General features: G+C 38.4%; 4 protein-coding genes and 1 non-coding gene across 5 annotated transcripts; 3 read left to right on the top strand and 2 right to left on the bottom strand.

Annotated features, from left to right (window-relative positions):
• The first annotated feature begins 370 nt into the window (after positions 1-370).
• LOC120011735 (protein RER1A-like) lies at positions 371-2740 on the top strand. The gene is made up of 4 exons (XM_038862845.1): positions 371-929; positions 1932-2112; positions 2238-2288; positions 2380-2740. Exons 1-3 carry the CDS (start codon positions 559-561, stop codon positions 2277-2279), a joined length of 594 nt encoding a protein of 197 aa, XP_038718773.1. The 5' UTR covers positions 371-558; the 3' UTR covers positions 2280-2288; positions 2380-2740.
• Positions 2741-2898: 158 nt separating this feature from the next.
• On the bottom strand, positions 2899-4795 carry LOC120011733 (UPF0481 protein At3g47200-like). The gene has a single exon (XM_038862842.1). It carries the CDS (start codon positions 4695-4697, stop codon positions 3120-3122), a length of 1578 nt encoding a protein of 525 aa, XP_038718770.1. The 5' UTR covers positions 4698-4795; the 3' UTR covers positions 2899-3119.
• Positions 4796-6254: 1459 nt separating this feature from the next.
• On the bottom strand, positions 6255-8741 carry LOC120013567 (cysteine proteinase COT44-like). Its single transcript, XM_038865403.1, has 4 exons — positions 7996-8741; positions 7393-7628; positions 7163-7303; positions 6255-6845 (listed from the first exon to the last, which is right to left on the bottom strand). The coding sequence occupies exons 1-4, from the start codon at positions 8480-8482 to the stop codon at positions 6579-6581; spliced, it is 1131 nt and encodes a 376-aa protein (XP_038721331.1). The 5' UTR covers positions 8483-8741; the 3' UTR covers positions 6255-6578.
• Positions 7686-7758, top strand: TRNAA-AGC. Its single transcript has one exon. It is a non-coding gene; the product is annotated as a tRNA-Ala (tRNA).
• A 3795-nt stretch (positions 8742-12536) lies between the features above and the next one.
• LOC120011757 (probable WRKY transcription factor 15) lies at positions 12537-14118 on the top strand. Its single transcript, XM_038862864.1, has 3 exons — positions 12537-13210; positions 13320-13445; positions 13562-14118. The coding sequence occupies exons 1-3, from the start codon at positions 12573-12575 to the stop codon at positions 13719-13721; spliced, it is 924 nt and encodes a 307-aa protein (XP_038718792.1). The 5' UTR covers positions 12537-12572; the 3' UTR covers positions 13722-14118.
• The last annotated feature ends 226 nt before the right edge of the window (positions 14119-14344 follow it).

Below are 14344 nucleotides of genomic sequence, written 5' to 3'. Positions count from 1 at the left end.
TTGTGTTAGAGGTAGACTTAACAACTGTAGATATGACATTAACAAGCGAGAAGTATGATGAGTTATGACGTACTTCAATATGATGATTCAACTGTGACACATTTCATTCAACAAGATAAATAGTTTATATACACATTGGGGTGATTATTTGTAAATATGTATGACGAGAAGAACTCCGTAACTCACACCCTCACTCGTTTATCAAATATTTTTTGTCGTTTAAGAATTTGGTTATATGAATATCTAGCAGATATTCATGAATTTGAGAACTTCATAATTCAATTGAGTCTACAATTCATATCAATTGCGAAGCCTGCATATCCGAGATAATTCTATATTTCAAGTATATTTTTGAAAGTGGGGAACTAGTGATGAACAATTATACGGAAGTGAGACGGACCCGTAAACGAAGGTGCCTGATTGCCGGTTAACACGGATAAACATCCATTCCTGGGCATATAATTCTCTGCAGAACAAACAAGTAGGGAGGGGAGAAGAGAGGTCCGAGTGAGACGCACAGTTAAACCGGCCACGTATAATCCACAGGAGAAGGCCCCAATGGAAAACGGACCAGCCACTGGTGGCCTCGCCGTGGACGATATCTCTTCATCATCGCCGGCTAGTGTCGTATCACACTGGAGCTTCAACGTGTCACGGCGGTACCAGCACCTCCTCGATAAGTCGGTCCCCCACGTCCTTTACCGATGGATCGCGTGCCTGGCGGTGGCGCTCATTTATGCCGTACGCGTGTACATGGTGCAAGGTTACTATATCATCACGTACGGGCTGGGCATATACTTGCTCAACCTCCTCATTGGCTTTCTCTCTCCGCAGATTGACCCCGAGACCCAGGATGGCCCTTCTCTCCCCACGCGCGGATCCGACGAGTTCCGCCCCTTTGTTCGGCGCCTCCCCGAGTTTAAGTTCTGGTATCCGCTATTTTCCCTTTCGTTTTGTTCAATTTGACAACTTCTAGGGTTAATTTCTTGTTTTACGCTCTCAAATTTGTTTCTTTCTGTATAATACTAAATGTTGAATTGACTTGTGTGTCGATCGTGTGCTTGATCGATAATATACCTTGCTTTCTGAATTCTTAAGATTGATTGGATATTTGCCTTCGAAAAATGAAAACTTGATGGGATATTCATGTTGCCTGTATAGACATGATAGTGAGAAATTTATTGTTATCTGAATATTTCAGTTTTGTAGAGATGGTGATATGAGGGTCGAATGGAATGATTGTCAATTTCAATTACTTTTTTCAAGTGAGCATAACATTGTGCGCCATATGTTCTAGCTATGGTCAATTATAAACACGCATATCAGTATATTTACTTGTTGGGGTTCATTGGATGTTGTATTTCAAAATTTTCTTTCATGTCCCCGAAATCTGCTCATTTTGATGGTTTAGATGTAGGTGATACTAGTCAGAAATTTTAAGAATATTATAGGTTTTCCTAGAATTCATATAACTAGTGTAAATAATATGATCCCAGAAGATCTTGGAGACTGGAAAACTGCAATTTGGGGCTTGGAATTCAGGGTTGAACCACTGGTACCAATCTTGATAGAGATCACTATCTAGTGAGAACAATGGCTGGTAACTAGTGGCTGTGGAGTCTTTGATAAGATACGATCTGATCCAAAAATAGTGCAAATGACTGCCTCTCTTTTCCCAATCATGTACGTGGAAAACTCAATTTATACCTTTGAGTCAATTGAGCTTTTCTTCACGATGCTTCTTTCGAAGAACCATGCTAAGATAATTATTGAATTCCTAAACTTTCAGTCAGCTCTTCTCCAACAAAAAAAAAAAAAACAAAATACTTTCAGTCAGAATAGCATCTGTCCACGATAGATTTTAGAGACAATTATATGCAATTCCTTTGACTGGGAAATTTATTGAAGTTGTTCTTGTGTTTTCTTGGAAGGTGCTCTATTACAAAGGCCTTCTGCATTGCTTTTGTTATGACATTCTTCAGCGTCTTTGATGTACCTGTCTTTTGGCCAATACTTGTTTTCTACTGGATCTCGCTATTCATACTCACCATGAGGAAACAGATGATGCACATGATCAAGTACAAATATATTCCATTCTCTTTTGGAAAACAGGTGCTTTAAATTGAATCTTTCAGTATTGCGGCCTGCGTCTTTCTACACTACTTTTACTTTATGTAACTCTTATCGCAATACAAGTTGAGTGATGTTAATTTTATTCCCTTAATGCTCCATTATAGCGATACGGAACAACTGACGGCCCAAACATTTCTAAGGATTGAAATCCTCAGGTATTTTGAATTATAAACAAACTGTTGTACTTGTTTAAAATTAGTCGTGCCTTGGGTGTCTAATCACTCGCCTGCAATTTTTTGCTCACAGATGGGGATAGGGGCATTACCAGAAGTTGTCGTGAGGACTATTTTGGCATCTCGAGCTATTATTTTCCCCACTTCTTTACTCAGCAACCCCTTTAGACATACTAGTTGAAAAATTAGCTTGGGGAATAAAGGAGTCGAATTTTCCTTTACATAAAATGTTCCTTCTGTAGAGAGAGCTTATCCTAGCCCTATATTTCCAGATGCTTTATATCTGTTCTGGTGAATTGTGGTTTACCGAAGGGAATATTAGCCATGCAATGTAGTAGCTGTAGCTATAACTTGTACGTTCACTTGATCGGTGAAGAATACACTTATTTTTATTTGGGTTACATTCTGAGAATAAATCAGAAAATTTGTTCTTCTGGATTGTTCCTCTCATTCTCTGTTTCTCTGTGAAGAATATATGGAATGAAGCAGGTGTGTGTCTGCCGGTGAAGAAGACCTTAATAAATTCTTTTGCCTTCAAATCAGGATGATTCTTGTTTGTTTGGATCTAGTTGAGCTTAACATATGGAATGAATTGTAAGGTATTGGCCAAGCAAATCTGTTTAGGGTTTGCTTAGATGGGTTTGCATAAATGTTCTCAGATGTTAAGAATACCATCATCAATTGTATATTATAGCTACTAGCAAACACACAGTAAATCCATACTTTGGAGGACATCTGGATCATTCAGCAGCCTGTGGAAGGTTGGTATATAATGTTGCTCAAGATGAGCAAGGACTTACGGCTCAAGCAGGTTTAACTTGGCCTGTAATAGCCATAGACTCCATAGAAGGTCTGGGCGAAGGTAAGTAACAGCAGTACAACACCGGCTACTACTGAGATGATCGCCCAGGGATTGTTGAAATACTTATGCTTCAAAGATGCTCGCCAAGCATTCCATCTATGGTTGTAATACCGGTTTACATCCCCGGACAATCTGGAAAAATAACTGTCGTTGATATCGAAAACCACCTCTTGACATAGACGATTGAAAAGATCGGCGACCTCATCATCACTGCCAAGCCAATGCTCAATTATGCCACAGTAATGGAGATATCCCACATCCTCAGGTGAATTAATCAGGTTGTCCATGAAGATCACATAAGAGGAAATGTTATTGGTGCAATCAAGATGGCATTGCTCAAATGCTATGAGATTGAGAAAAAGTGACTTAGTACCATCGTGTATCAACAGCCTGGGAATCTTCAGAACACCATTCTTAAATTTGATATCCCAGAATCGATCGGTCTTCCTCTTCTTGAACTTGACTCCAGCCTCTCTAAGCTCTGTGACACAATGAATCAATTGCAGTCGCCGCTTGTCTGCAACACGATTAGCGTGTGACCATCGCTTGATCCAAATCCTGGGTGCTGGCTGTGGCCCTGTGCGCAAGAGACTTCGTCGAAAAACGTCAAGGCAATGGAGTCCTCCTTGATCGGATAAGGGATCAAATGCAGTAGAAAGTCCAAGAGAGGATTCCAATTTATTCCTGTCACTCTTTGGTAAAGGCTCATCGGTGGGCATCAATGGATCAAAGAACCTTACTGCCAGTGTTGCAACAAGGCCTTTCTGGTCTGGGTAACCCAACTGAAGTCCTAATAGCCGATCGAGTATAAAGAGTGGAATCTGGTTCTCAAGCATGATCATATCTCTCTGAATGGAATGCATTGAGCCGCGCATCGCAAAGACAGGATCATTTCTATCATAACCAAGTTGTTTGAACCCTTCAGTAGCAGCACCTCTGAAGAGTTCAAGGACAAAACAACCATCAAGAACCATCATTTCCACAAATTCATTGCTGCTCATAGTGATTGGACCTTCATAGCAGGCGCGCGCTCTCTCTTCTAGCTCTCCAATAGAATCAAGATACAGCTTTATGTCCTGGTTTGTTCGCTTCAGGACGTGTTGAAGGGAACGCCATTTATGGCGATCCATTTGGCGTAAACGTTTCTTGCCATGATGGTAAGGCCCCAAGGATACAATCTGCGGAACATAAGCCTTGTTGTCATCACCTTCTCGTAGGTAATGAGGAACTTTATAGATGCTCAGCTTTGCCCAAGAACTCGCAACATCGTCTTGTCGAGCAAACTCGAGTTTTTCTTTGATGGAAATAACCCAACCAGACTCTGGATCTTCACCATTAGCTTTGATCAAAACCTGTTGTGTGTCTGATGGTTGCTGCTGCTGCTTATGAACTTGCTGTTGAGGCTGGTCTGAAAAGTCGATCGATTGAGTTGCAGTAGGAGATTTTGAGATTCCAGATTCAACTGTTTCTCTAAGTTTTAAGGTGATGAGATACCAACTCAAGAGCTCTTTGTTGAACACAGCAACCATTTTTTTGGATATCTTTGTTTAGATCAGAAGGCAAACCATATGTAGTAGTTGTACAAGAAAAGTGGTGTGGGAATGAATTATTTATTTTTCCTTTAATGACACTAACCATGGACCCCTCAAATGTTTTGAATAATGAGCTGAAGTTCACCTTTTTTTTTTTATCAAAAATATCTTCTTCTCAAATTTATGTGTAGTCTTTCTATGATTTGTAAGCTTTGTTCTTCTGTAATCACATTGTCACATGCATATGTGATGAATAACAGCTTTTGAAAAAGGTTCATAAAGATTAGACCACGCGTTTGGACTGTGGTCCAACTTATCATGTCGTCAAGTGAAAAATTTATGTGTTTGTGGGTTTGACGATCCAAGTGTAGATTCATATCAGATGTCCAAATGATAAGTTCTTATAATATTGTTCTCGATTACTAAAAAAAAATTCAAGTTATTAGTTTTGTTGGTATCCGAGAATTCCCCAGTCCAACATGTCAATCGAATAGCTAGGCCAACTCTAAATTCGGGTCACCAACCCAGTTTGCTTCATGCTGATGACATAAAAGATCAGGCTGAAGTCTGTTTGGAAAATAATGTCGAAATTATTGGACGTGGGAGTTAAATTTGCAACCTTCCGCATTACCATAGTCAACTTCACCATCCCAACTAAAAAAAAATTCTCGAATTATTAGTTCCGTAAGGTGAATGCATGAGATAGCATATGCCTTCTAGTTTTAGCTAAAAATAATCAAAGTGACTTCAATTTGTTTAATCTGGCAAGTTACTCAACCAACTAGCACTTAATTTAATATATATACATACATATACATATAGAGGAATTCTCACATAATGGTATAATGTAAAGGTGTAAAATAAGAGTAATTTTTTAATGATGTTGATAAGTAAGATGACAAATGAGGTCCACTACTTTTGGTCCCATATATTTCAAATCAATGGTGTAAACATAAACCTTTATACATATATATATATATTTGATATACTTTGAGAGACATATCAGGAGCAAATCATAAATTGAAGCATCCCTAATTTATTTATTGTATATGGCCCTAATAACATTATTATTGCAAGTCAAATTAATCTTCTACGGCAATATTTTTCACATGCTCAAATTGAAAAGGAGTGGTTGTGGTGCGATCGTGAAATGGACACATAAAAACAGCCTGGCAAGAAAGCAACTTGGCTGGTGGTGCGAATTAAAAAAATATTAATGTCTTCATCAGACTATTACTACTAGTATTAGTTAGCCTTAATTTTGTTCTTTCACACTTACAGATTTTGAGAGTCTTTAACTTGTTTATATGGTAAAACTTGGTAGGCCCTCTCATTGTTTCACTTTTTACAAACATCACACATCCTTGAGGCCACCCGGGCCCATGGGCCTAATAATAGCCCAATGCTTGTGTCGCGGGGGAGTGCGCGTGCCCTAAACGAATAATGCGTAGAGATCATGTGAGGGAGAATCTGATGACCGAGTTTAGATCCATATAGAATGTCTAAAAAGTGAGTTTGTATGATGTATTTCCCTGTTACTAAAAAAAATAAAGATCAGCATGAAAAGCTATTGGATAAATTGAGATTAACTTCGAAGGAAATGATAAGTAACCATTTGGGAGAGGAGCTAATGTGAACCAAACGGCATCATTGAGACTCCAACAATACCAGAATCCACGAATGACAACCTATTTACAATACTAATCATCAAAATAATCATAACCATGACCTCCTCTGGCGTTAATCATACCAGGAAGGATTCAAGGGAATCCAATGAAATAAACAAAGAACATTGCCTAACACTATCTAATGTCTATCCTGATAGGTTTCTTGACTTTTCTTCTAACCCAGAAAAGAAACAGCCATGAAAACAGCTTTTCAAGCACTACTGATCTGAGTGTTTACGTTAAACCAGTTAAAGGTAGCAGAGCTTTGGATTTCCTTGACTGGGTAAGATGACTCCATAGCAATTCCACACTTGCCAGTGTCACCCACATTGCGCTGAATTCTGATATAACCACTCTCACCCCAGTTCGTGCTCCACGAATTCCTCACAATCCAATAATCCACACCATCCTCTGTTCCATATCCAACAATCACCACTCCATGGTCCAAGGCTGAACCACATTCACCAGTAAAAACACCCTGAGAGAAACGAGAAAATTTGATCAAATTACTGATATGCTACATTTTCAGTCAATTTGTTGATTCAGGATTGGGAGATTTTGTTGAAAATCTCAACCCTACTCATATTAATGATAGTTTCCTCTTTGACTCTTTACGGATTCTCATGAATACATCCGGTTAACTGGTTAACTGTACTCAGGTCTTAAAAAAGTCTTAAAAAAGTCTTAAAAAAGGGTCTATTGATAGGTTTTCTTATAAAGTCACATCACTTGAGTTAACCAAACGATGACAGACTTGAAAGAAAGCCTTAATAAGAGGATAAGAGTCTAACTTACCGACTGGTATAGTTGAAAGGCCCGTCCACCAGCTTCAATGGCCACACTCACAGGCTGATGAGCCACTGCTTTCTGCAGTGATTTCTCATCAGATTGTGGGACATCCTCGTACCCATCGATGCTAACAACCTTTGCATTCTTCTGTAAACAATAAAAAGGAACACTTTATAAAAGAATCCAAAAGATCACAAAAATAATCTGAAATTTTGGAGTTTAAAAAGGTTACTGACCCGAACAGGGTCACATCGGCCGTTACTGCCTTGATAGGGATAATCTTGGTCGGTATCTATGCCACCGTTATCCATGATGAAGCGGAAGGCGTAGTCCATTAGGCCTCCATTGCATCCTTGGTTTTCGGTCCGGTCACAGTCCACAAGCTCCTGTTCTGATAGCGAGATTAGGTCTCCTGTTGCGATCTTGTTTATTGCCTCTACTGCAGCTATGGTAGAGAAAGCCCAGCAACTACCTGTGAGAACAAATAAATATCACAATATTATCCGTTTCGAATCTCAGCTCCATTAATGGGGATGTAGCTCAGATGGTAGAGCGCTCGCTTAGCATGCGAGAGGTACGGGGATCGATACCCCGCATCTCCACAAATGTTTTTTAATGTGGGCCCCTATTTTTACATTTACGGGCCAGAAACAAGATCTGGCCTGGTAATGGGTAGTAGGGCGGCCCACGTGGAAGTTCGACAAATGTTTTTACACGGGCCCCTATTTTTCCTTTTATGGGCCAGAAACAAGATCTGGCCTTGAAAAGGGTGATGGGTAGTAGGCCCACGTGGAAGGGTCTATCTCAAATGCGCACACACTAGATAGACACGAGCATACCGCAAGTTCCTTGATCTTTGATCGGACCAACGGCACCCTCCTCTCTCCAATCCACAGACTCCGGCAACTTGTCACTGGCCCTGAAAACATACCTATTGCTGGCATTTTTGGACTTCATAAGCCTGCGCTTAGCGTCACTTCTGGTGCCAGAATACAAGGCCCGGTACTCCTCATTCGTCAAATCAGCAAACCTGGTCAACCCAACTCTGTACATGCGATTTTCTGAATTATGTTCATCAATAAACCTCAGATTATCCTTAAAAACCCCGAATCTCTTCTCTTGCTCTTCTACTCCATTGTATACTCTGCCATGCTTTGCAAGCCACCATTGATACACACTCCTCACCTCCTCCTCGCTTCTCCAGCTAGAGTTCTTCTGGGCATGATTTGGGTGGTTAGTGTTGTAATTGATAATAGACATGTCTGAGGAGGCAAGTGAGGAAGTGAAGAATAGGAAGAAGAGAAGGGAAAGGACCATTTTTGCCATTGTTGCTGAAAGAATCAATCTTGGGAGATTTGAATGGATTGATGGATGAGGAATTGAGAGACTATTGAGCTGATTTATATAGGCAGTGAAGTGAATCTGAATAAAATAATGCAAACTTGTGGTGTTAACGATGTATGCCGTGAAGAAAGGAAGTTGGGGGTCCAACTTGGTGTGGCTTAGTGGGCGGTGGAGAGGTCAGAGACTGGTCACAAGAACCCGGGTCTTGGGGGAGACGTTGGAAACAAGCAGTCTTTAGTTTGCCTAAAATTCAGGGTGGGGGGGCATAGGGAATGGTGGGCTGAGGTCAGATCCTAAGCAAATTGTGTTATGCCACGCTGAAATGGCTTTAATGGGTTTGCTCAAGAAGATAAGGGGGGGATGTTTACTAGTTCCTACCATGTGCACCTTCTGTACCCAAAAAAAAGAGGCTGCAGAGCATTAAGTGGTGATGATTCAAGTGGATTTATTGATTGATTCATGCAATGATGCTGGAATCTGTGGGCTTCTTGGCGAGTTTTTTTTTCCGGTATTACCACACTCTGCCCCATTTTAAATATCTGAATAGCATTCTTCTTTTTTTATTTTTAGATAAACAATAGCATCTTTTTTTAAAAACCAAAATAACATTAGATGCTATTAAGAGTCTTGCATAAAAAAGATGTGGGATTCTCATTCTACTTATAAGTTGTGTAAAACCCTCAAATATTTGAGGGTCTTTTGAGGAACAAAATCAACATGAGTATTTGATCTAATGTGAGATAATACCTAAAGTGTTATTGAGCCCAATCTTTCAATCGGAGCCTTTGCTCGAGCCTCATGACCTCCACTCAATAGTGTTTGGATCACTTGTGGGCCTTTCAAATATAGACCACATGATGGATTCTAACCCGTCTAGTCCATTTGTTAGGCCTCGCATAACTGAACCCACAAGTGTGGGAAGTGTTAAAAGTCTCACATTGAAAAGATATGGGATTCTCATCCAATTTATAAGTAGTGTTCAACCCTCAAACACTTAAGAGCTCTTTTAAGGACAAAATCTGCACGAGTCTTTATCCCAACGTAAGATAATACCTCAAGTGTTGTTAAGCCTAACCTTTTTTCTCTATCAATTCTTCAAACTGGTAAGACACCAATTTGACCAAAAAAATTGAAAAAAGAAAGACACCAATTATTAACCATTTAGACTCAAGTATGCTAAACTCACGATCATTCCCAAATCCGAACATCAAGCTTGTTAACAACACCAATTTGACCAAAAAAAAACTCCAATTTGATTTCAAATCTCACAAGAATGCCATTATAAATTGTCTAATAAGCTAACGATAAAACTGTGATTGGCCTTGGAGAATAGTTTGAGACGTCGCGGCAATCACAATGATGATTCAAATATGACAGATCACGAAAGAATAATGTGCTAAGAGGTTCAGACAACTTACTTAATCATATGAATCAACGATATTTTGTTTTAATGTAAGCTACAACAACTCTTACTCTTTTTTTTTTGTTTGGAATGAAATTTTGAATGTATCTATGAATTCATTTATTAATAAATTATTGAAGAATTAGTTAAGTCATTCTATAAGGTAAACTTGGTTTTTGAGACAATTTAACATTTAATGATGGTCGGTAACCGAGAACGACTTCATACAAGTTACCCTTTAAACATTTGATATGGGCCCGGCGAGTACAAGAGTTTTTCACATTACGACAGAGTAAGTTGGATCAAAACTCAGTGTATGACCACAAATATATTGCTCTCAGTGGGAATCAAACTTAAAACTTTGTGAGTCCATACAGTTTGACCCAAACAAATTAACTTCACATCACTATAAATAGTAAACTTGGTTTTTCAGACTGTCCTTTTACATTACACTCAAATTAGAAATTAGTAAAGCAAGAAACATGTGGGGAAAGGCAAAGAAGGAAAAGGAGAAAAAATAATGCTCAGTAAGTTAGGACAAGACATTCTGGACGGAAATTCTATGTCTAAAATTAAAAGTCCAAACATTTTTGGAATCTCCAACTTTTTATGGGGACAAGGGTTGGAATTAGTCCAATCAATTCCATCAGATTTTAACCATTCAATGTAATCATGCTTTGTATTTGACAACATCATATTTAATGTATTAAATAGTGTAGATCATGTGGAATTGTTGAAATAATTTCAATAAATCTTTTCCCCTTTTTCTGTATCAACTTGGACTAAGTTATCATTGTAAAATCCAATCCTTTCGTTAGGTGGTGGGATGTTGCCATAGAAAAAAAATAAACTTTTATTTTTTTTTTCTATATCTTTGATAAAATAGTGTTGTCCATAAATTATGAATTGGTGAGAAGTCAACAATTTTGGTAGCCAAATCCACCACGCACTTCTTTCCAGTCCAAACTGTTTTATCTTTCCGTCTTTGACTTATATTGTGTGTAGAGAATGATATATATGGTCAGCACTCAAGCACCCATAATGGGACAAAATTAGACCCATAAATCACGTATCTATACTTACAAAATTCCAATAACCAGAAAATAATATTAGGGACCCGTTTGGATGGGCATTTTCACCAACATTTATACTAGTATCTAGTATAAATGCTCCAGGCTTGTCAAACAACAATTTTATGACACATTATTTGAGGCATTTTATTCCAACATTTCTACTACTTTTTGAAATGCTCCATGTGAGAACAATTTCACATTTTTTACCCAATTTTTTCCAATCTTGCCCCATTTATTTTAATGATTTATCACATATATCCTTGTATGACCAAAATGTACAAAATCCACTCTCACCTCCGCTAATCGTCTTGCTCGTACTGCAACTGGTAGCTACACCTGAATTAATAAATAATGTATTAATTAAATTTAATTATCTTGGTAATTTATTAATTATTTTATAATTTATTATTATCTTCAATTAATTTAAATATATTTATTTATTTTATAAAATTTGTATGTTTAGATACAGCTATACAACTAAAATGTATGTTACCCCTGTACGTAATTTATCCAATATGCTACACATCACAAATGTTAACAGTAAAAGTTTAACCAAACACCTATCCAACATTCAAGCAGCATATCTGCTACTAAAATTGTCTAGTATTTCTGCTATCATCATTTCTACTGACATATCTGTTACTTTATAAAAGTTCTACCAAACTAACCCCAGGTGTTTGTGGTAACCTCTTAATGCGAATTATGATGGTCCAGAGTACGTGCGGTGTGGCATCAATGTTTTAAGGAGAAACTTCGTGGAGAAAAATATCGGTCATGTTTGAATATTCATTCCAATCATGCTCAAGTCGTCTCTTTGACTTCACATCTCCTTCCCAAGTTCAAACGTTCCCAATATTCCAACAAAAATAATAAAGATCCCATAAATATCTCAACAATGTGTGGCATGAATTGATTGGGTGTGATTTTCAATGGGTCATCTGTTATGATATCAGCATACCTAACGAATACATGTCACACATTACTTAGATATTTATGGGATCGTTATTACTGGATCTCTAGCATTGTTGATATTTCAAACCAATACAACATGCATGAACCCCACACGTCCAGATCTGGTCAATGTCCTGACCAGTGTTTTACTGTTTTCAAACTCCGACCAGTCGATGGCCTTCAATAATCCGGAAAAGTGATCCATTTCCCGGTCCGAAGTCCGAACCTGTCGAACCGGCTGGAAAACCCACGTCCCGGCCCGCTTTTTTTTTAAAAGAAAGAACAAATTTTTGTACCTTAATTCCCATGAATTTAGTTCAATTACATTGATTTTCATATTGCTTTGATTCAATTACCTTAATTTAAGGCACTTGAGACAAGAAAATAAAGGCAATCAAAACTATTGATTTCTTAAATCAATTGCAATTTACCTTAATTGGGTTTTTAAATATAAATAGGCCTTTTCAATCTTCCATATCCATTTCCATTTGACATTTCATTAAAATTAACGAGTGGATTTCTAAAATTTTATACATTTGAAACCCCAATTATTAAAAAAATTAAAAATACCTTATTTCCTTCGTATTTATTATATATATCCCCCTTTCATTCTTTGTTGTTTTCATGTTGTGGTAGTTTTGTAGTCATGGCTGTAGACCTCATGATGAGTTGCAGGAATGGCAGTTTCGTCGCAAAAATGGAGGAAACCACGGTCGTTCAAGAAGCAGCCGCGGGCCTCGAGAGCGTCGAGAGACTAATCAGATTATTCTCACAACAACAACAAAAACAAAATCAGGATCAGAATTATCAATCTTCTTCAAACCTGGACATGGACATGGATTGCAGGGCAGTAGCAGAAGTCGCCGTTTCCAAGTTTAAGAAAGTAATTTCTCTCCTAAATCCAACCAGAACAGGGCACGCTCGATTTAGAAGAGCACCTGTGGTTCCTTCACCTCTTTTGCCCCCAAACAATCAACACAATGAAGTTCTTGAAGGTAAAGTTTATTACACGACGCCGATCCAGCAGGTACCGAGGAAAGATTCGTCCACTACGATTAATTTCTCGTATTCCTCGGCGGGGAATTCGTTTATTTCGTCGTTGACCGGCGAATCTGAGAGTAAGCAGCCGTCTTCGTCTTCGGCGTTTCAGATTACAAATCTGTCTCAGGTTCCATCGGCTGGGAAACCGCCGTTATCTTCTTCGCTGAAGAGAAAATGCAGCTCTGAGAACCCAGATTCCCTGAAGTGCGGATCCTCTGGCCGATGCCATTGCTCCAAGAAGAGGTCGATCTCTTACACCCACTCTGGTTTCATCAAACAATTTATTTCCCACATTTAAATTTCTTTGCTTTTTTCTGATACGATTTTAACTTATATAGTTTCACTGTAACAGAAAGATGAGGATGAAGAGGGTAGTGAGAGTTCCAGCGATTAGCCTGAAAATGTCTGATATTCCACCAGATGATTACTCTTGGAGAAAGTACGGACAGAAACCAATCAAAGGTTCCCCTCATCCAAGGTTTGTATTTTTTTGTCCAATTTTTAACAGATCTTTCAAACTTCGAATCTGTAGTTTCTTGTTTTGATTCTGGTCTTTATTGGGTTTTAATTTCTTTGATTGATTGTTTGGAACAGGAGTTATTATAAGTGCAGTAGTGTGAGAGGATGCCCTTCTCGTAAGCATGTAGAGAGAGCTTTGGATGATCCGTCAATGCTAATAGTCACATATGAAGGGGAGCATAACCATGCACTCTCTGTTGCTGAGGCTACCCATCTCATCCTGGAATCCTCTTAGTCCTCAACCCCGCCACCGCGGCCACCATCATCATCAACCAACTGTAAAAACAGTTCCAGAAACTGGGTTGGTGGTGGATAAATTAGTAGTGTTACTGATAAGCTAAGCGACCTATAGTTTGCTTATCTCGAAGGAGATAATTAGTGGGGTAGTTCTTAACCTGTTTTCAATATTGGATTCCTTCGCTTTCTTTCTCTGTCTCTCTCCATTCCTTTTGAACCACCATGGAAATCCACAATGATTTCTCAAATTAATACATAGAATACAAAAGGAGGAGTAAAGATGGTGGATTTGGTATTAGATTACAATATGAAAGAAATCAAGTGGTGGGTAGTACTATTCTCTATCAAGTTATCAACCCCTTCTTTATTGCTTAATTTTATCTCTTGTACCTTTATTGGATGCCTGCCTCTTAATTCTCTTTACACCACTCAAACTCAGTCAAACAAAGGGGCAAACATGTCGTGTGCAAGGTTGACCTAACATAAAGTAAGAGGAGGATGAGAAATATCATTGAGGCATTGTTCAAATTATTCTATTGTTAACTCAAGTTTCATATTAGATATTCAAATCATAAATTTATGTTTTATCATTCTCATAAAAAAAAGATAAGAGTAGGACGA

Source organism: Tripterygium wilfordii, chromosome 13 (assembly GCF_013401445.1).
Source record: "Tripterygium wilfordii isolate XIE 37 chromosome 13, ASM1340144v1, whole genome shotgun sequence".
NCBI classification, from domain to species: Eukaryota; Viridiplantae; Streptophyta; class Magnoliopsida; order Celastrales; family Celastraceae; genus Tripterygium; species Tripterygium wilfordii.
Note: the sequence above shows the minus strand (reverse complement) of the source record. Positions and strands in the feature narration are given on the sequence as shown.